The sequence below is a fragment of the Euprymna scolopes genome, chromosome 36, assembly GCF_053919585.1.
Source record: "Euprymna scolopes isolate OS-2025 chromosome 36, ASM5391958v1, whole genome shotgun sequence".
NCBI classification, from domain to species: domain Eukaryota; kingdom Metazoa; phylum Mollusca; class Cephalopoda; order Sepiida; family Sepiolidae; genus Euprymna; species Euprymna scolopes.
The window spans coordinates 72,047,453-72,071,162 of record NC_136517.1 but is presented as its reverse complement, the minus strand read 5'-3'; the positions used below and the strand labels follow the sequence as shown (position 1 = coordinate 72,071,162).

Below are 23,710 nucleotides of genomic sequence, written 5' to 3'. Positions count from 1 at the left end.
ATTGATTATTTTTTTTTATGCAAATTAAATCTGTTTCATAAATCATAAGAGAAATATTGCTATGTGTTCTAAAATAATTGCATTTCCAATTGATATTAATATTTAATCTTGATAGCCATTTTATTTTGTAATTGTCATAAATTGTTAAAAGGAGCTTTTATTTTTACACTTGAAAGTTCTACCACTGTCACTTATAACATTGAAAACCAATTTAATTATCAGACAATTTTTCTATATTTACTTGTAGTAAATCATATTATAAGAGTTTTCATTGGCTAATTTACAGGAGGTGCCTTAAAGAAACATTTTTAATAATGGCCTCTTTTAGCTATTTACCACATAACTGACAAAATAATTAAGGCATAATCATGTTGACTCACACTGGTTCTTATTAGATCCATGAAGTTGAGCAACATTAAGCCTAGTCAGTACCCAATGTGTGATGATTTGAAAATACCAGGTACCGTGTATAGGAAGACAACACCTCCCAACAGAGGATATATGTGCAACTGCAAACTGCTTGTGAATATCATACTCCCATGAAACTTCCTCCTTGGGAGGAAGCTAGTTTAACTTGTCTAGGGTTAGTGCTGCTTTAGTACAATACGATGACAAAATAATTGAGATAAAAATATAATTACAATAATTATTATTGATAACAATAATTATTATTGATAACAATAATTATTATTGATAACAATAATATATAAATAGACTAATTCTCTCATAGCTGGCCTATGTTACGGATAGCATAACATCTAGTCTGGTTTATGTAGTTAAATAACATCTATAGTTAAATCGGTTAGCATATTCTACTTAGAGACACAGTTGTGAGTTCAAATCTCACCTCAGCCATATTTTTACTCTGGTTTTGGTAAAAAAGAAAATGAACATTGCGGGTTACAATGTTAAGCATGTTGTTTAGTTTTACTTTAATTTTCTTCTGTAATTTACAGAAATGAGTACACTATTTATGAAATTTAATAATTTAAAAAAGGGAAAAGGAGTCTTAAAAGGTATTTAAGTAACTAAAAAGCTACATTCATGTACGCTGGATAATCATGGTAGTTATAAAAAAAAGTTTAATTTGGATTATTTGGATTAAACTACTGTTAACATCTTTAGTGTTATTTGCGCAACGATATATCTTGTCGAACTCAGAAATCTGCATGGGAATTTCGAACGGAACCTTTTATTTAATCCATGGGGGTAGCTTGCTCTTGTTCTATCAGCTATGACTGGGTAGAAGTTCTAAGTAATTCGCAATTGAATTTTTAGTTTCGTTCACACAGAAGATTGATTCTCTAACCTCCAGAAGAGAGTAACTTACAACTGAATTTTACCAAGTACTTCATCCACTACACCGTGCATCTTTACGACTTCTATCTAGTCATGGTTGACAGAACAAGAGCATGCTACCTCTATGAATTAAATAAAGGATTGTATTCAAAATTATGTGCATATTCCAGAGTTTGATACACCTGAAGAAGGTCAGAGGTTACATAGATCAAAATGTTGTGTGAATATGTATATAGCTGAGCTTTCAGCATACCATGTATCTTTTTCAAAGTAAGAGAGTTGAAAACCAAACCCCAATACATGCCAAAAACTCAGTTATTAAAATAAACTCAAGATGAGAACGGTAGTCTAAAGAATCCAAATAATATGAATTATCAATCCTCATCTAAAAAATTCAGGAACATAAAATAAAATTATTTTAAATCATAAAAGTATTTACTGTTTCTAAAAAAACAAACACACACACAATCCTAATACAAAATTAATATAAACGTTTGATTACTCATGAAACTGTACTCAGAAAATTTGATTTTGATATTGAGCTTTGTTTTTAATTGCATCTCTGGACAAACAGATGTGACAAATGTAATCTAGATGTTTCTCTGCAATCTTATGACAGGTTTGTAATATACTAATTTGAAACAAGTCTAAATGGTTAATTTTTTTTTTTTTTTTTTTTTTTATATAGTTGGTGGATTTTCCGTTCATGGGGTCGTGTGGGTACATCCATTGGTGGAAACAAAGTGGAACGTTGTGGATCCCGAACTTCTGCCATTGAAAAGTTCAAAGTTCTTTACAGTGAAAAAACTAACAATGATTGGGAAAACCGTCACAACTTTGAGAAATTTCCAAATAAATTCTATCCTTTGGAAATCGATTATGGTCAAGTGAGTCAGCTGATTTTTAAAAATTTGTTTTAACAAAACTTAACATATTTAATTTTATCTTCAATTCTTATATTTATGTGTGTTACTATAGAATGCCACCAAAACCTGTAACACCGAAAAAGATTAACTCGTTAAAAAAAGAGAAAAGAGACGTTAAAATGCCATTGTACAACATGGACAAAGTGACGGCATGTACAATTTGCCATTAATAGCCAAAGGGTAAAGAAAGAATTCTGGAAGACGAAGGAAAACGAAGATCTAGTTTCTGGTGAAAATAAGCCAAGAAAAAATGAACTTTGATTTTCTGAAAAACATAAACTGATTCAGAAGGCAGCAACTGTTATAATCACAGGAAGAGGCAAAGAAGGGTTGTGAATAATGGATTTAATTGAGGATTTGGAGGCGAGAAATGTAGGGACACTAGTGACAAGGCTCGAATGACATGCGCACCTGTGTCTAATCAATGAGTGTATCTGTGTTTTTGTTATGTATGCAAACTTTTGCTGTGAACTCTGGCTTTGCGTCCAGCAACACTAGAAATCTAGACATGGTCCTGGCGAAGAACCACAACACATGTACTTTGGATAAAGAGTTGCACACATTTGGAGTTAATATTTCTTTGTTTTAAAACTGTCTTATGTTGAATTAAAAGATGCTTTCCATGAAGGTGCTCGACTGAGCTTCAATCCTTGGTTTTTCCATGTAAGATATTCATAGCAAGAATTCACCCACCAATACAAAAATAATCACTTTGTCCATGTTCTTAGCACAAGACAGAATTTCTATAAACTGAACTTCTTTTGCCCTGAGACTGTTTCTCTCCTGATTGCAACTTCAAATCCAATGTCAATAAATTCCTGTCCTAAATGCTAATAATCCATAGTGATTAGTGTTTCTCACCTTGATAAGTAGATAAATGGTTATTTTTTTTTAAGATTTTAAATACTGAAAATACATATTGTAAAAATTAAAGAAATGAAAGATTATCTCTAGAAATTTGAAAACTTTTTAAAATTTCTAAAAATGTGTGATATATTAAGTTGACAAGAAGGTTCTTGTGGAATGTTTAATTTTGATTTCAAATGATGATTTTTCAAATAAGTTTTTGTTATAATACTTTTACTTTATATATCATTTTGAAAAGCATTTTCACTCTAATCATTTAAATTACATTCGTTTTAAACAATTATGTCTTCAGAACGTGTAATACAAGATGGAAAAAAAACAATTTGCACAACTTTCTTATTTCAATTCAAGCTAGGTCAAAAAGCTGCTGAAACAGCTTGCAATATCAATGAAACGTTTGGCCCAGGAATCACTACTGTATACATAGAATAATGGTGGTTTAAGAAATTTTGTGGCGATAAGTCTTGAAGATGATGAGTGTAGTGGTCAGCCATCGGATGCTGACAACGATCTATAAAGAACCTTAGTCGAAGCCAATCCATGCACAACTGTTTGAGAACTTGCTTCTAAATTAAACATATACAACTATTTCCGACTACTTCAGAGAAATTTGAAAGACGAAAAACTTGACAAATGGGTGCCTCACGAATTGAATGACAACCAAAAGAAATACTGTTACGAATTTCATCTTCCCTTTCTTTTACTTTTTTTTTTTTTTTTTTCGCAACAAGAATGACCCGTTTCTCGACCAGGTTGTGACTTGCAGTAAAAAGTGGGTTCTTTACAACAACCGGTGATGCTCAGCTCAGTGAGTGGACACCAATGAAGCTCCCCAAAGCCAGAGTTGCACCAAAAGAAGGTCATGCTGACTGTTTAGTGGTCTGTGGCCGATCTTATCCATTACAGTTTTTTTGGTGCAGCCGAAACCATTACGGTGAAAAAGTACTGTCAACAAATGGATGAAATGCATCAGAAACTTCGACAACAGCACCCAGCATTAGTCAACAGAAAAGGCCCAATTCTCCTCCACAACAATACCTGACTGCATTTTGCTAAACCAACCCTGCAGAACGAATTGGACTACAAAACTCTGCCTCATCTGCCATACTCTTCAGACCTCTCACCTACTGACAACCACTTTTTCAAGCATCTCGACAACTTTCAGCATGAGAAATGCTTCAAAAACCTAAGCGATATCAAAAATGCCTTTGATGAGTTCATCGCCATCAGAATGCAAGATTTTTACATTACTGGCATAAATACACCTGTATTGCGTTGGCAAAAGTGTGTTGACTCTCATGGTGCTGATTTCAATCAATAAATTTTTGTTTGAGCCGAGATATGTTCATTTGAATTTAAGTTAAAAACTGCGAGAACTTTCTTATCAATCTGATATATAGCTGAGCTTTCAGCATACCATATACTCTTTTCAAAGTAAGGGACTTGAAAACCAAACCACAATGCATGCTAAAAGTCATTAAAATGAATTTATTAAAAGAAAATACACAATTTTATTTTCAGATTTCTAAAAATATAATGAAAACAATGCTTCAAAAAAATCTATCTTTATTCGGAATGATAGATTAATTTAAAAATGCAGTTATTTTTAATTCTTTATTCTCTAAACTTTCAACTTATTGTTTGCAGGAGGATGATACCATAAAAAAATTAGATTTGAGCAAGAGTAAGTCCAAGTTGCACAAGGCCATTCAAGATCTTGTCCGTATCATTTTTGATATCGAAAGCATGAAAAAGGCTATGATGGAATTTGAGGTAGGTCGCCATTTTGTTTATAACTTCTTTTTTAGCATATATTTTAATAATTGTAAAATTATTTTAGCATATATTTTAATAATTGTAAAAATTTGACAGCTGAATTCTAATTGATCACCGTTTTGTATATCAATAACATAAGAACTGTATTTGTAATTTGAAAAAGTCAATATGATCATAGTCTTGTTTATATAATAAACTAAAAGAATATCTGTCTTATGGCCAGGTAAAATTGTAACAAGTAAATCAAGATATAATGATACTAAACCTTATGTCTAGAATCCTTATTCCAATTTTGATCAAAATCCATTGCATGATTTTGATTCTTAGAAAATGTCTAAAATTTAATGCTTAAAAGAAATTGAAATTTAGGGAATCTTGCTTAATTATGTTGGTGCAAATCTGAAATTATTGAAGTTTGTGCTCATATTATGCCCTTAAAAACCTGTTAAATACTCCAAAGAAATTGAAATTTGGAAAATATTTATTGAAATAATATCTATTGTTATAATTTCCCAAAAGTTGAAGATATCTAACTTTTCACTTCCTTTTCATCCCTTTTGTATAAATTCAACTACATATTACACCTCCATATATGCATGCAGTTGTATACCAAAATTCATAATGATTTATAATGAATATTAGTACATCTGCATTCCTCCTCATAAGATTATGATTGGCTGATTAGGCCATAAATACAAACTGGTAAACCAGCTTAAGGAGACAGCGAAAGATATGCTATAAGCCTCACACTTAAGCATATACCAGCTCCAACCACAAACACTCATTCAATAAAGCGACTTTAGTCAAATGATGTAGCCAATACCACTCAGCTACTTCAAACAAATATATCCCCTTCGCAGGAGATATCAATTTGATCCCTGTACATACAAATATATAAGCATATACACATACCTAACTTTACATGAACAAAGAATGTGTTTGAAAATGTAACACTATTTTTCGTTGAACCTTTGATTATTGCACAACACATTTCGTATATTTTATACATTTTGCCGAAACATTTTCCCTTGTAAACTTAACTGTTTTTGTACCTTAGCATGATAACTTTGTTGTATAAGCTGATTGCTATTTCCATCTTGGGTTTGATGAGCTGAGAAAAATGCTTTTTCAAACTTGATGGATACATGCTTTTACAGCTTCATGCTTGGACACATCTGTAATTAGTTTAATTTTATTTATATATATTTATATATATAAATAGTTTGGATTTATATATATAAATAGTTTGGATTTTGGTTTGATTCGACTGATTAAATTTTTTCATTCTTTTACAGATTGACCTGAAAAAAATGCCTCTTGGCAAATTATCAAAAAAACAAATTGAATCTGCTTATAAAGTATTGACTGAACTCAATCAGGTACGTATATTTTGGTGGGTTATTTGATACTGGGAGATGTTGGTGGTGAAATGGTTAACAGTACAGTTCTCCAAAAAAAAAAAATTTCACTTAATTTCATCAAGTAGTTTTTTTGTTTTTTTTTTCACAGCGAAAAAACAATTTGTTATGATACCGAGCAAAAGGTTCGATTTTTATGAAGAAAAGCTAGAATTAAAGATGGGGAGGGAATGTTGGCGCTTTACATGGAGTTATCTCCCTGTGGCGTGTTCAGCAAATTTCACAATAGCTGACTTCAACGTAAAATAATTATTGAAAATGTGATCATGTGATTAAAATTTAATTTAAATTAACCACATTGTTTAACAAATTTTTAAAAAATGCAGGATGAAGTATTACAATGATTAAATGTTTTATTTTATAATTTAACATTAAAATCATTGAACAATAAAAATAAAATTTGAGGTACTTATGTATTCTTTTTTTTTAAATTGTAAGGTAGGAGCACAGAATAGTAATAAAACACCCTCAGCTCCTCATTAAGAATAGTTTTCAAAATAATAACGTTATTATTTCAGCAAGGCACCAAAAATACATAAGTACCCAAAATTTCATTTTGTTTTTAATTTTAAATAAAATAAATCATTTTAAAACTTCATCTTGCATTATATTTTTTAATTTGTTAAACAACATGGTTAATTTAAATTAAATTTAAATCACATGATCACATTTTCAATAATTATGTTATATTTTACCATTTAAAGTTTGTAAAACATCTAAAAGTTTTGCTAGATACCAGTGTTGACCTTTAAGAGTCCCTTTTAGTGATCACCTGGTTTAAGGATATTTGTACAACTAAACGGCAAATCTGCCTTCTGTGCTTTCAACTAACAATTTATTAAAAAAACAAAAGGTAAATTTTCACATTAGGTCCACCTCCACAATTTTTAACATGGGTAGGTTGGGGGATGTTTATTCCGAAAGCCATTCTTAACATGGGGAGAATGGTGGTATTTATTCCGAAAGCTGTTCTTAATATGGGGAGGTTGGAGGTGTTTATTCATGGCCGCCAGTGAATTATAGTGCATAGTACAGGTCTTTATATCTCGAAAACTACTTGCCTGTGCAAATTTTAAATGAGATTTTCTTATTCAGCATAGTCGAAAACCTTTAAAAGCAGTCATTTTAAAGAAAATTGTGGAGGTGAACCTAATGTAAAAAGAAAATACAAAAAAAAAAAAAAATGATATTGTGAAATTTAAATTTAACTTGGAAAAACTATTTTAAAATAGCGCGGTACCAAAAAGAAAAATACCCCCTTCGGGTTTGTATTTGCACAAAGGTTTGAAAAAGTTGTCAACAAAAATAAATATATAACAAGTAAATGTTTTCAAAGGCAAGATAAGTCACTTTTCTACCTAACTGGATAATTTTTAGTGTTTTTATTGGGTTTGTATTACTGTACACATAGATTCAAAAAAGTTGTCAAAAAACAAATGTATAACAAATATTATCAAAGGCAAGATAACTTTTCTACCAAGCTGGATAATTTTTTAATATTTTTATTTAATGTAAAATGTTTAATTGGCTCGAAAATCAGTGTTTACCGCTATATTTGAAAATTACAAATGGCGGCAGACTCTGTGTTAAACACATTAAGTTTGGGAAAATGAGTTAAAACTAAAAAAAAAAAACTGTACAAATTACTGTTAAATAACCACTGAATATATGTCAGCCTATGTCACGGTAACATATTTTGAGTGAGTTCCTAACAGTATTTTATATAGTTTTTTAGTTTTAACTCATTTTCCCAAACTTAACATGTTTAACACGGTCTGTCGCCATTTGTATTTTTCAAATATACTGATAAACACTGCATGTTTTTGAACTGATTAAACATTTTACATTAAATAAAAACACTAAAATCTTATTCAGTTAGGTAGAAAAGTAACTTACCTTGCCTTTGATAACATTTATTTGTAATATATTTATTTTTCGACAACTTTTTCATATCTGTTTGGTAATACAAACCCTTTTTATTTAATGTAACATTTAGTCGGCTCGAAAAACAGTGTTTATCAGTATATTTGAAAAATACAAATGGTGACAAACACTGTTGATTACGTTAAGTTTGGGAAAATGAGTTAAAACTAAAAAACTATACAAAATACGGTCAGAAACCCACCGAATATATATGTCACGGTAACATATATTCGGTGGGTTTCTGATACTGTTTTGTATAGTTTTTAACTTATTTTCCCAAACTTAACATATTCAACAGAGTCCGCAACCATTTGTCTTTTTCAAATACATCGATAAACACTGTGTTTTTCAAGCTGATTAAACATTTTCATTAAATAAAAGCACTATAAAAAATCATCCAATTAGGTAGAAACGTAACTTACCTTACTTTTGCTTTCATTTATTTGTTTTTGGACAACTTTTTCAAATCTGTGTATTGTAACATCCAAATACTTATTAAAAACTCACATTTTCTAAAACAAAAAACAAAAACTCGATTTAGCATTTCAACATTTTAACACTGATTAGTCGAGTTGGTCGAGTCAAAGCCATGATTGACGGAAACTCCCGAGGATCCGGATCCAATTCTACAAGAATACCATTTTTTTTTTTTTTTTCATTTTTTGGGGTGAATTGCTGTACTAAGAATATAAGAAACCTGTATTTTCTCTTATTATTAGATTTTTCCATTACACCAAATTGAGCCACAGTAACGCATCGCAGGGTACAGCTAGTGTGTGTATATATATATATATATAGAAGCCTTGACTGTCATATAGACGGTCGGGTTTCAATCTTGGCTTGAGGTAGTTGCCTGTCTAGCCACACTGATGAGCTGTGAAGCAGCAAAACAATACTGTATATGGTTGACATATGTATATATATATCTGTATATATATATATATATATATATATATATATATATATATATATAAAAGAGGGAATGTTTCCGTGTTGTTAGCAACAGAATCTGTTTATGTGGATTGCCTATATAAATTGTGATTTGTATCATATCGGTAATGTTATTACTGGTATTTTTATTCTGTCTACTGCAAAAAAGTTTTTTATTATATCATGCAAAACAAACTTACACTATCCTGAATATAAAATTAACAATGAAGACATTTTCCTGTTGAAATAGAAAAAAAATGGTTAAGCTTATCGCAGTGATTCAGAATAAAAGGAAAAAATAGTCTAAAATTGTATGGCGATATCTTTGAAGTTAATGATGTAAAATTATTTTTTTTATTTATATTTTTGTAAATTAACGTAATTTAAATGTTTGGTTATCTTCATGATTATTGTTTCACTTTGCTTACCTCTCCCCATGTTAAAAATGTTTTTTTCTGAATATTGAATATTGTTAGTATTTACAAATGGAGTGGGCTTCCTTTACCTATTCTGTACTTTCCCTTAATAATTTAATAAAAAGGATATCATAAAACATGAATTAAAAATGAAGGATTAACCGGAAGTGAAGTTGAAACGATAATCATAAAGATAACCAAATTTTTAAATTGCAATAAATGTGTCAACTTGAACTTTCTGAATTCCAACTTATTAGTTATCATGTCTTTGCAAAGTTGTTTTGAATCATTTTATTGGTTTATCAAAATTTTATAGAGATTTGATTAGCTGAAATGTGTCATGATATAATTTTAAGATTAAAAAAAAAAATTATTTTTTTTTTTATTTGTTAATTTTAAAATGTATATTTTTTTCAGCTTGTAAGTGATAATGGTGACACTTCCCTTTTCCTTGATGCCTCAACCAGATTCTATACTTTGATTCCTCATGATTTTGGTATGAGTAAACCACCTTTATTGGATACAAAAGATGTTATTAAGGTAACTCTTTGATTTTTATATTTCTTCGTATTGTAATTATGTTAAAAGAAAATTTGAAGTTAAAACAAAGATACATCTAAAAAAATTCTAATCCTATAATTTATTTTATTTTATTCAAATAAAGCATATTGCCATTAATATCTAAGGGGCTACTGTGATGGGAGACAGATTTATAGGTGACTTCTTAGATGCAGAGTTGGACAGTTAGATGTTCACATCAAATTTAAATTTCTGCATGCTGGTATATCTAATGAAACAAGAGGCAAGGAGGGAATTCCAAAAGCGAACAAGCCAAAAGCCAACGAGCAGCTATATAAGTAGAAAATCTTCAGGAATTTGTATGTTGTATTTTTGGTAAGAGTGCTATCAGCCATCATAGTAGTTGGAGAGCTTGATCCTCTGATTAGACTGTACTGTTCTTGCTTATTTATTTTTTTATCACTGAGCAAAGCTTTGATTCTTTATGTCAAACTATTTAAAAGCTAGCTGGAATAATATTAAGACACAATTGGACTCTTTGAAAACTGAAAGTGAATCCTGACCAGTAATGGTTAAAAATATGCATTGCATGGAGAGAAATGAGATGAGAATGATACGATGCATAATGTGAGTTTCAAAGGCAAGCTTAGTTCCGATGACTCCAAGATTAAATGTGAACAGCATAAGTGAGATGTGTGAAGACCAGGAGACCTTGATGGTATGGCCACATTGAAAGAATGTGTGAGAGTTAGGTTAGTAGATGTAGGACGGTTGACGTAGCAGGTTCACAAGGTGGAGATTAAAGGGGAGGAAGCGATAAGAATGTACATGAAAGAAAGGGGAATAAAGACCTGGCCAGAGATAAGACGGGCTTGGATTAGATGACCTCGGAGGAAGATTAAATGTGGACAGTATAAAGAAATGTGTGCAGAAAAGGTATGGCCATGTTGAAAGAATGGTTGAGAGTTCATTTTCTTTTTTATTCTTTTATTTAATTAGATGACCATCTTTTGACTTTTCTGTACAAATGATTTAAAACAAGTTACAGAGGCATCAAGCGCATTGTAAAATATCACACAGATCATGGTACTGTATTATTTTGTGCCATAAAAAATATTGTCTTCTTACAGACTTCTCAGTTATATTTTTGAGATGATTGGTTATTCGTATTATTCTTCACACTAATGTTCTCGTATTGAGTGTCCACAAGGACATGTGGTATAGTGGATAAAGTACTTTGTAAAATTCAGTTGTAAGTTACACCTCTTCTGGAGGTTGATGGTTCAATTCTTGGTGTGAGTGGCACTCAAAATATAATTGTGAATTACTTGGAACATCTACTTGATCATGGCTGACCAAATGAGCACATCTTACCACCATGGATTAAATAAAAGGTTCTGGTTGAAATTCTTATTCCTCCACTAAAAAACATGAATGTGTGTTGTTCGCTTTTTGATTGAAATCTGTTATTTTTTTTGTGTGTGTGTGTTTTTTTTAATATGAAAAGGCTGATATATGCCAAATGTCTAGAGCTTACCTTTTTTTTTTTTTTTTTTTTTTTTGCCTATTTGGCTTGATCTCTTTTTTTTTTTTTTTTTTTCCTCATCTTTCTCGCTTTATTTTCACTTTTCTTGTTTTTCTCTTCCTTTTTATTTTGTCTTGCCTTCCTTTTCCATCTTAAAACGGCTTTCTCTGAACATTTTAACTTTGTCACAAAGGCTAAAACTTTTTTAAAAATTTATGATTTGGATAGAGAGGTGAGATGATTTTGTTTATCTCCTTAACATATGTACACTTGGTGTTGTTATCCTAATTTTCTTATTTCTTAGATAAACAGATTTCTGTAGCAAATTTAAAAAACAAAAAAATAAAGTTGAAATCAGTCAATACTTTCAGTATGTAAAAGATATGCACACTTTTTAATTTTTTTTTTTTTTTTTTTTAGGCGATTATGTGTAAACAGTAACACTTTGAAACACTTAAATGGAATACCTTTTTGTTTTATATGTTATACTATGGGAGATAAACTCTGCAGTTTGTTTATTGGGGAGAAGGGTCTATTTTCTTTTCTTTAGTCGATTGTGTGATTTTACAAGTTTTTTGCGGAGGAGGGGGCTGCCACTTAAGGGTTAGTGGTAGGATAATAACTTTTTATTTATTAACTTTTTAATAACCCCCACCCTCCTCAAAAAACACTTAAAAAACATAATTTATCTCCTTTTTGAAAAACTGGGGGAATCATTTTACACTAAATTTCACATGCGCTAAGGCTGTTTTGGTGAAATTTGAAAACTGACATGTAAGGAAGTCAATTTCCATTTCAGATTATTTTTAGTTTTTCTGTCCTTAAACTGAAAAAAAAATTGTTTTTCTATTTTATTTGATTATTTGTTATTAATTTTGGATCACTCTCTGAAAAAGAAATAAAATCTTATGAAAATCTAAGTTAAAAAAAAATGTTATTTTAACAAAAGAAATACATTATTATTTTATTTATTTATTTTTTTTTTTTTTCAAAATTAAAAATAAATTCATATTTGGATTCTTTGGACTATTTTTCTCATCTTGAGTGTCATTTTCACAATGTTTTGGTCGATATAACCTCAGACCTTTTTCAGATTTATCTTGTTGAACTCTGTAATGTGTATGAGATTCTATGTAAATGTGGAAAACCATACAAAAGTGAAATATGTCGCTCACTAAAAGTAATGTTAGAAAAGTCAGGTATGGCTGACCACTTAAGAGAAAATGGTAACCATCCATCCTTATGAACGAAGTAAAAAAGAAAAAGAAAAAATAGATGAACGGTGGAGAGTAAGATGACTCAGAGAAACAGCACATATGCTGGAAGACAATCACTTTCTAAGCAGACATAATATGAAATTGAACGCAATATAGGAACCATTACAAATAGATTAGATATACTGAATTTTTGAATAGTAAATAAAAAAATCATATATAAAGTAATATTGATGTATAATAAGTAGTAAGAATTTTTGAATAGTAAATATAAAAAAATATAAAATAATATTGATTTATAAGAATGTGCATCTAAAAGGAAGAATCTATTAAAATTCATACTAGAAATTGTAAAATGCTTGGTAAAATTTTCTGGAGGTTGAAGGTTTAATCCTCAGTGTGAGTGACACTCAAAATACTATTGCAAATTACTTAGAACTTCTACCCAGTCATGGCTGACAGAACAAGCAATCCCTATGGATTAAATAAAGTGTTCCATTCAAAAATTCGTTCAGATTCCAAATTCAAGATGCAGATTCCCTAGTTTGACAAGATACACATGAAGAAGGTTGGAGGTTACTTTGACTAAAACATGAAAATAAACTCGATGAGAACAGTAGTCCAAAGAATCCAAATAATGCAACTAATCAATCCTCATCTCAAAAATTCAGAAACAAATAAATTCCATAAAAAATGTTTTAAAAATGTGTGTATATTCCTTTTTATTAAAAAAATTCAAAACAAAAGTGAAAATAGAAAAACTCCTGGGCAACATTGGGTAGATACTGCTAGTATAATTTTTTTAATTTTTTTTAAAATAAAATTGATTTTAAACTTAAACATTTGTGAGATCTCATTTTCAAAGTGAGACATTTTCTTTTTTCCCTTATGAAATGTCAGATATTATGCAAACTGTTTGGGTGAAAGAAAGTCAAACGATTAAATAACATTCATTTGTTATTTATATCATCAAATTATAATATTAATTGAACCAAATAATGAAACTTATTATTTTAAGAGAATGTAGTTTTAATCTGTTTATAAAATTATTGGATGAAAATAGCTTCCAAAACTTATCTTTTAATACACAGGATTTGCTCATAATTTTAAAGAGTTTCTGTATTTATTTGTGGATTGTTATTTTCATCTGAAGAAGGCTAGAGGATAAGTTGCCTGAAACATGGTGAAACGACAATAACTATGAAGATGAAGATAAGTTTGCAAATAAATAAATACACAATCTACTCATCTGAAAGGATTCTAATAAAAAATAAATTACTTTCTATTTGACAGTTTATTTTGATGAGTCACAAAGTAATTCACTTAAAATAAAAAAAGAATATTTATTTAGCTTTTAACAAAATGTTAAAATGTTTATAAATTGAAATATATGCTGGTGAGTTTAATTGTGAATAATCATATATACAAATTGAATTTTATGAACAAACAAGGGTTGGCTTAATCTTCAAAATAGCTGATAATGAGAAAGATTATTTTCATCTTTTTATCAATTAGTTTTGTCTTGTCAGTGGTTTTTAGTCCTTAGCTTTTGTTGCTTTTCTTTTCTTTTTTTTTCTTATTGATTAATTTTATTTTGATGATTTCAAGTGATGTAATTGTAAAGCAATGGGGGAGGGGTGAAGTCTGATAGTAAATGTGTGAAGCAAGTTGAATAAAGAATGAATAAAAGAATTTATGTGATGGAAATTTTATTGTTTCTTAGAAAAAAACTGAAATGTTGGATAATTTAATGGAGATTGAAGTTGCCTACAGTCTGTTGAAGTCTGGAGATGAAGGTAAAGATCCCGTGGATGCTTCTTATGAGAAACTCAAGACTCACATTGAGGTAAAGTTTCTTTTTCTTATTAATGTTTTTTTTTTTTTTTTTTTTTTTTTTTTTTTTATCTGTTTGATTTCTGTTAGTGTTTTTGTCTTAACATTTTTTACTTTTGAATAAGTTTAGATGGTAAAGTTTAAACATCACTATCAATATCATCAGACGAATGAGAAAAATTCAGTATAGGTTTTAAAATTGGTTGTCTGTTGTTTTTGTTAAATATTATTTTATGTTAGTATTAATAAATATTGATTTATATTAGTATTAATAAATATTAAACGAGAAATCAAGTTTTGTTTTTAGATTAATAGTACATCAGGTAAAATTTGGTGTCAATTTTGTTTTGATTGTGCTTATTCAAATAATGTTAACACATTTCAAGTAGGCTTTTCTCAATTTAACATGCATAATATGTAATCGATTTTTAAATGAAACGGTTCCTTAATATTTGACAAAACAACATAAAATTATGCGTAGCCTATAACAAATGTTTTCTTGTGTTTTTCTCTGATTGCGACTTTTAAACATTGCCATTTTGAAAGTGAGAGAATATATGAGTGAATCTTCATAAACATTATTTAACTATTTTCTATAACATAATGTGTAGAAAAGGATTGCTAAAGAAAGGAAAACTAAGGTTTTTCTATGAATAACAATTTATATAAATTTAGTTATATAGCATAGTAGAATTGAGTGTAGCTTGCCAGGAGTTATGACAGTGAAGTTGTACACTTCATTTGAAAGGAATTAAAATTAAGTTATGACAGTGAAGTTGTCCATTTCATTTGAAAGGAATTAAAATTAAGTCTTGGTTGCAAAAGTTCTTTCCAGAGGGCAGTTTATTTTCAAGTGAAAATAACCATGCTAGCCATCCGTCTACCATGGTTATTTTCACTTGAAAATAAAAGGAGAGTGTGTGTATGTCTTTCTTTGTGGATAACTAAGCTTTTTATGTAATTTGTAGATATAAGTCTAGAAAAAAACAACTGCCGAGTTTTATATAAAAATTGAAACTGAAAGAAATCCTTGCTCCACATATAAAAATGATTGTTTGTAGGAAAGTTTGCTTTGCTCATAAAGAGCTTTTTTGAACATTTTTATCTCCAACCATCAATTAACCATCAATTAACTGTTCAATGTGCATGGTAAATTATAGATTTCACGCCTCCATTAACCAATACTTGATAATCCATTGAATAATTTCAAAATTGTCAGCCAGCTTCATGGCAAATTGAAATATTGTTATTTCTTCAGTCCGTATAAAATCATTGTCATAAACATCATTTACAAAACTTGTTGAACACATTGTAAGAACTTGAAGGCCATTTTCTTATTTGATCATTGTATCTACACATTACTGCTTTCTGACTGCTTCACAAACCTCTAACGGTTTCAGGGTGGAGTCCTTAAAAGTTGCAATCAAAATTACTAGCCGTATAGTCTGATTCAACTTCATTACGGCTGCATTTCACCAGAGGATATGGATATCAATGTTTACAATTGTTACAAGACAATGTCTTTTTAAAATTTTAAATTATTTTAATTGATACGAAAAAACTTCACTATCAATTATGAACTTTAGAATGCAATTATCTCTTGTAATCCTCACCCTTGAAACAGATTTTATTTTATAATAAACTAGCATCAAAACCGGTAGTTCCTAGTCCAAATTGCCCCTTTTGGGGATGCTGAATATTCAACATTAAAAAAAAAAATCAATTGGGTCCTGTGGAAATTCCATGGTACTTTCTACATCAATCTAAAGAATTCACTGATAAAATTCTTTTTAAAATAATAAATCTGTCAGCATCAATACTATTAACAAAAAAATTACTCTTTCTCTATAAAAGTAATTATTTTCAACTAAATATTCTTTAAACAAATAAAATGAATAGCTCTCTTGTAGCAATTTAATTTTTTAAAACAATACTACCATGCAAATAATTGGCAGCAAAATATTTAAATCAATAAAACAATATTACCATGCAAATAACTGGCAGCAAAATATTTAAATCAAAAAAACAATATTACCATGCAAATAATTGGCAGCAAAATATTTAAATCAAAAAAACAATATTACCATGCAAATAATTGGCAGCAAAATATTTAAATCAAAAAAACAATATTACCATGCAAATAATTGGCAGCAAAATATTTAAATCAATAAAACAATACTACCATGCAAATAATTGGCAGCAAAATATTTAAATCAATAAAACAATATTACCATGCAAATAATTGGCAGCAAAATATTTAAATCAATAAAACAATATTACCATGCAAATAATTGGCAGCAAAATATTTAAATCAATAAAACAATACTACCATGCAAATAATTGGCAGCAAAATATTTAAATCAATAAAACAATACTACCATGCAAATAATTGGCAGCAAAATATTTAAATCAATAAAACAATATTACCATGCAAATAATTGGCAGCAAAATATTTAAATCAAAAAAACAATATTACCATGCAAATAATTGGCAGCAAAATATTTAAATCAATAAAACAATATTACCATGCAAATAATTGGCAGCAAAATATTTAAATCAAAAAAACAATATTACCATGCAAATAATTTGCAGCAAAATATTTAAATCAATAAATCAATACTACCATGCAAATAATTGGCAGCAAAATATTTAAATAAAAAAAACAATATTACCATGCAAATAATTGGCAGCAAAATATTTAAATCAAAAAAACAATATTACCATGCAAATAATTGGCAGTAAAATATTTAAATCAATAAAACAATACTACCATGCAAATAATTGGCAGCAAAATATTTAAATCAATAAAACAATATTACCATGCAAATAATTGGCAGCAAAATATTTAAATCAATAAAACAATATTACCATGCAAATAATTGGCAGCAAAATATTTAAATCAATAAAACAATACTACCATGCAAATAATTGGCAGCAAAATATTTAAATCAAAAAAACAATATTACCATGCAAATAATTGGCAGCAAAATATTTAAATCAATAAAACAATACTACCATGCAAATAATTGGCAGCAAAATATTTTAATCAAAAAAACAATATTACCATGCAAATAATTGGCAGCAAAATATTTAAATCAAAAAAACAATATTACCATGCAAATAATTGGCAGCAAAATATTTAAATCAATACAACAATACTACCATGCAAATAATTGGCAGCAAAATATTTAAATCAATAAAACAATATTACCATGAAAATAATTGGAAGCAAAATATTTAAATCAATAAAACAATATTACCATGCAAATAATTGGCAGCAAAATATTTAAATCAAAAAAACAATATTACCATGCAAATAATTGGCAGCAAAATATTTAAATCAATAAAACAATATTACCATGCAAATAATTGGCAGCAAAATATTTAAATCAAAAAAACAATATTACCATGCAAATAATTGGAAGCAAAATATTTAAATCAATAAAACAATATTACCATGCAAGTAATTGGCAGCAAAATATTTAAATCAAAAAAACAATATTACCATGCAAATAATTGGCAGTAAAATATTTAAATCAATAAAACAATACTACCATGCAAATAATTGGAAGCAAAATATTTAAATCAATAAAACAATATTACCATGCAAATAATTGGCAGCAAAATATTTAAATCAAAAAAACAATATTACCATGCAAATAATTGGCAGCAAAATATTTAAATCAATAAAACAATACTACCATGCAAATAATTAGCAGCAAAATATTTAAATCAAAAAAACAATATTACCATGCAAATAATTGGCAGCAAAATATTTAAATCAATAAAACAATACTACCATGCAAATAATTGGCAGCAAAATATTTAAATCAAAAAAACAATATTACCATGCAAGTAATTGGCAGCAAAATATTTAAATCAAAAAAACAATATTACCATGCAAATAATTGGCAGCAAAATATTTAAATCAATAAAACAATATTACCATGCAAATAATTGGCAGCAAAATATTTAAATCAAAAAAACAATATTACCATGCAAATAATTGGCAGCAAAATATTTAAATCAATAAAACAATATTACCATGCAAATAATTGGCAGCAAAATATTTAAATCAATAAAACAATATTACCATGCAAATAATTGGCAACAAAATATTTAAATCAATAAAACAATATTACCATGCAAATAATTGGCAGCAAAATATTTAAATCAATAAAACAATATTACCATGCAAATAATTGGCAGCAAAATATTTAAATCAATAAAACAATATTACCATGCAAATAATTGGCAGCAAAATATTTAAATCAATAAAACAATATTACCATGCAAATAATTGGCAGCAAAATATTTAAATCAATAAAACAATACTACCATGCAAATAATTGGCAGCAAAATATTTAAATCAAAAAAACAATATTACCATGCAAATAATTGGCAGCAAAATATTTAAATCAATAAAACAATACTACCATGCAAATAATTGGCAACAAAATATTTAAATCAAAAAAACAATACTACCATGCAAATAATTGGCAGCAAAATATTTAAATCAAAAAAACAATATTACCATGCAAATAATTGGCAACAAAATATTTAAATCAAAAAAACAATATTACCATGCAAATAATTGGCAGCAAAATATTTAAATCAATAAAACAATATTACCATGCAAATAATTGGCAGCAAAATATTTAAATCAATAAAACAATACTACCATGCAAATAATTGGCAGCAAAATATTTAAATCAAAAAAACAATATTACCATGCAAATAATTGGCAACAAAATATTTAAATCAATAAAACAATACTACCATGCAAATAATTGGCAGCAAAATATTTAAATCAATAAAACAATACTACCATGCAAATAATTGGCAGCAAAATATTTAAATCAAAAAAACGACTGTCATTTTTGAAAACGTATTTATTCAAAATTTTATTGATTTAGTTGACAGGATGACAATTTGATTTTGGAGTAATTCATTTTAAAATAGCTGAAGTTTGAATGTTTTTTTACCTTAGTGACATCAAATTAATCAGTCTTTATTGATTGGACGATCTAATTTGTAAAAATGTGTTAAAGGTGATAACACATGTTTAAACATAAAATGGCTTAACATATTATATCGCTAACCGTCTTTGCTTTTGTGTAAATAGAAAACTGTTTATATGTTTTATGACGAATCAGTAGTAACATGGATTTTTTAAAAAATTTTTATCTTTTGAAAGTTTCAAAATGTTTATTTACCTTTTAATATGCTAATGTTCCATAGACCAGGGTTGTCACTAAGTTGACTTTGGAATTATTTTGTTCCAAAAAGTTATTTAAGTATTAATACTGCAATCAACCTCAAATCTTTGTCTTCTTAGCTGGCATTGTCCTTTGTGCATGTGTGTTGTTCCTCCAAGAACAGCCGTTATTTCATCAGCTGTTTCAGTAGTTGTCCAGAATTACCCCTTTAACAAAAATACAGAAAAATCTTTGATGCACGTAACTAGAGGGAATGAAAAGATTGTGTAAATTGATCAAGTAGTTTTACTTTTATAAAGAAAATCCTCGTTAAATGGTTTTAAGTAATTAATAAGAAATTCAAGGCTGATCTCACAAATTTGAATTATGAAGTTATCTGCCGTTGCTTCTTCAAGATGGCAGGCAACATGAAAAAGTCTCATATTGCTTACTCATAAATTTGATTTTCTTAGTTAAAAATAAAACAACTTGATCAATTTACATGATTTTTGGAATATGAAATTTTTGTTCCATCCCAAGTACATACATCATACAGATATTTTTAATTTTAATAAAGCTGGAATTCTGGACAAGAAATGCTGTTATATTAATTACCTGTCAATTAGTCAACAACGTAATCTTAGTAAATGAATGATTTACTTAGCATGATCATCCAGTAGACTGTAAGGTCTGTGGGTGAAGGGACTTATTTTAAGCTCATCACTCAGTACTTAATGGTGTGTTAAACCATTTTGAACACGTCACTTCCTCTACACAACATTCACTACTCTCTCTGTCATATGTCCGATGTCCAACTAAATCCTTTGTAATTTTAGCTTATTCATTTGTAATCTGTAGTTGGAAATGTTTCCTGTTTACAACATAAGCCTAGATTCATGAGAGCAAAATATATTTCAGCTAATATTTATAATAACCACCAATACTTAACACAATGTTTTTTTCTTTTTTTCTGATTGTAGTACATGGAGAAAGACACAGATGAATTTAAAAGATTGCAAGATTATGTCAAGAACACGCATGCGGCAACCCACAATCAGTATGACCTGGAAATTCAAGATGTAATTTATTTTTATTTTTTATTTTTAAATGTTAATGCTTTCAAACTAATTATGCCAATGAATTAAAGTAGACTTCAAAAAAAAAATGTCAGAAATTTGGAACAAATCAGTCCAACTCAATTCTCACTCATTTTAATTGTCGTTTTCGTGTTTCATCAGATGTAACCACCAACCATCTTCAGTTTTTTTTTTTTTTTTTTTACACAGAATTTATATAGTTTGACATGAAGATTCACAATTTTGTAAATATGAACTCTGAAGAAGATTTATATTTACATCAACTGAAACATGAAAACAACAACAACCAAGATGATGATAATTATTTAAATAATAGGAATTAGAAATCAATCGATCCTTGAAAAAATAGGGAACATTTTTATATCAAACTAACATTATTTAAAGAATATGTACCATTGAAATAAAGCATCCTTTTCCTAAAACAAAGTTCAAAAAGGTCTAATTTGTCCCACACTGTCGACCCAGCCCCTATCCCATCACCATAATATATCCTTGTGCTTTGTTTTACAAGTACTTAAAAAAAAAAAATATGTTCTGGCAAACTTGCTTCACCTGTGACCCCTCAATGACTATTTTGACAATCAGCAAAATCCCAGCCCTTCACTATGGAAGTCTCGAGATGCTAGAAAGGTTTTTACTCTGTTTTTTTTTTTAACTCTCTGCCTTTAAAATTCCCTCCCTATTTCCCCAACCATACCAACATGTAAAAATTTAAATGTAATGTGAACACCCCTCTCACTGCTCAACTCCCCACTTAGGATTCCCTTATAAATCTGGCCCCTAATTCACAATAATATCTTATGTTTTAATGGCATTGTGTTTTGTTTGGGGGTGAATATAAGTTTTTAAAAAATTCCCCATGTTGGAAAGAACCATAATAAATACTTTTGGTGCTTATGTATCTGTGTTATCTTCTTTTTTTTTTTTTGTTTTCAAGTTAAATTCAATTTTTACAATGTATTTGTTTATGAAATTGTTAGATGAAAGTGCAGAATAGTTACAAAACACTCTCCGCGTGTGAAGAATGGCTTGCTAAATAATATTATTTCTGTATGGTATATGTTACCATACAATAAACTCAATTTATTTCTATTGTATTTTTAGGCATTCAAGGTTGATCGAAATGGAGAAAAGCAACGTTTCCGTCCATTTGAAGAATTACCAAATCGAAAATTACTGTGGCATGGTTCACGTGTTACCAATTTTGCTGGTATCCTATCCCAGGGTTTGAGGATTGCTCCCCCAGAAGCACCCGTGGTAAGTTTATTCAGTTCATTACATTATCCTTTTCATTTATACACACACACACACACACGCACACACACACACACACACACACACACACCTTTATATAAAATTAAAGTATAAGCAGAATAGAGGCCACATTATCGTTAGCATATTCCGGGTAGGTTTATGTAAGCTGTTTGGTGTCAAATAAAATTTCTTGTTTTTTCCAAAATATTGGCCAAATCTTTCAATGAAAAAAGATACTTCGTTGTCACAAAGAAAATATAATGCAAAATTAATAGAAAATTTAAAAGAAGAGTTTAAATGAATAAAAAAAAATCCATGTATGGTAAGTTTCTTGAATAAATATGAATTTTTTTGATAGCAAACAATTAATAGCACACAATATTTTTTTGTTTTTAGGATTAAGTTATGTTTCTGTCAGGATTAGTGTTTTGTGTGCAATTAAGTTTCCATTTTTGACATTATTCAATATTTACTTCGGCAACTACAGCATCAACTCTACTAGATTTGTGCTGATGACTTTAGCTAGTTTTTACAAATTTATTGAATTTTCCATAATATTTTGATCAAGTTTGCCAGTTGTTGGCTGCTGCAATTTTCATTGGCTAAGCGTTTTGGCACCCTTTGGTAGTTTATGTAACATGGCTGGAATATGATGACGATAAAACAGTCTCTACTCTGTGTAAATAGTAAAATTAGTTATCTATATATGGTACTTGTTAAGATATAGTCAACAAATTGATTTTTTAAATATATCATTTTAAGCAAAAACGATATTACATACTTAATTGTCATGTCGAAAATAGTCATCTAAAATTTACGAAAATTCATAGAGTAGAACAGCTGTTATCGTTATAGACAACAAATATTGTAGCTATGACACAAGTAATCAAAAATATTCCTTTCAGAGTTATGTCCCCTGTGTATAGCCTTCTACTGTTTACTTTATAACTAGCATTACAAGTTGATTTTTTCTTTTTAGATAATTATTTTATCAACTTGCATGAAAAGAAGTATATAAAAGATGCTTAAAACTGTTTGAATTATGCAAATACCATCTGTAGTTCAAAAGTTATGAGAATTTTAAGTGCCAAAATTTAGGCTTTTCTGTGGACATTTTTCTTTAGAAAAAGTGAGCTAAATTACGGACCTCAACATTTAAAGAAATTCGATAATTTCGCCACCATTTATTTATTTTTCAAGCTATTCTCATGAAACTTTGTAATCTTATGTAAAGTTTTGTGCTCTTTCTGATTATGCAGTCAAATCTGATGCATCTCTTTACCATAAGCCATGAATTATAAATTTAGATGTACAAATTTCAATTTTTTTTTTTAAACTGGCGCATGGTATCATACAGTGGGTGTCTATTCATGAACAAAACTAAGTATTATAGTACTATTTAAATATAGCTTTATTGAGAGCGGGCATTTTCCTGCCTCCTTACTAAAGGAGTTTAATCTGGGGTGTAGCCATTGAATGCCTAAAGAGCATTCATGGCTGGTATTTACTACTCCA

General features: G+C 28.9%; 1 protein-coding gene across 1 annotated transcript in view; it reads left to right on the top strand.

Annotated features, from left to right (window-relative positions):
- The window catches only part of LOC145260587 (poly [ADP-ribose] polymerase 1-like), a 94,527-nt gene that overhangs the window by 61,357 nt on the left and 9,460 nt on the right, over positions 1-23,710 (top strand). The window contains exons 17-23 of the mRNA XM_080118863.1: positions 1,988-2,186; positions 4,740-4,865; positions 6,164-6,247; positions 9,973-10,095; positions 14,537-14,659; positions 20,825-20,923; positions 22,046-22,198. Coding sequence (XP_079974989.1) covers positions 1,988-2,186; positions 4,740-4,865; positions 6,164-6,247; positions 9,973-10,095; positions 14,537-14,659; positions 20,825-20,923; positions 22,046-22,198 — 907 coding nt within the window. The remainder of the gene's footprint in view (positions 1-1,987; positions 2,187-4,739; positions 4,866-6,163; positions 6,248-9,972; positions 10,096-14,536; positions 14,660-20,824; positions 20,924-22,045; positions 22,199-23,710) is intronic.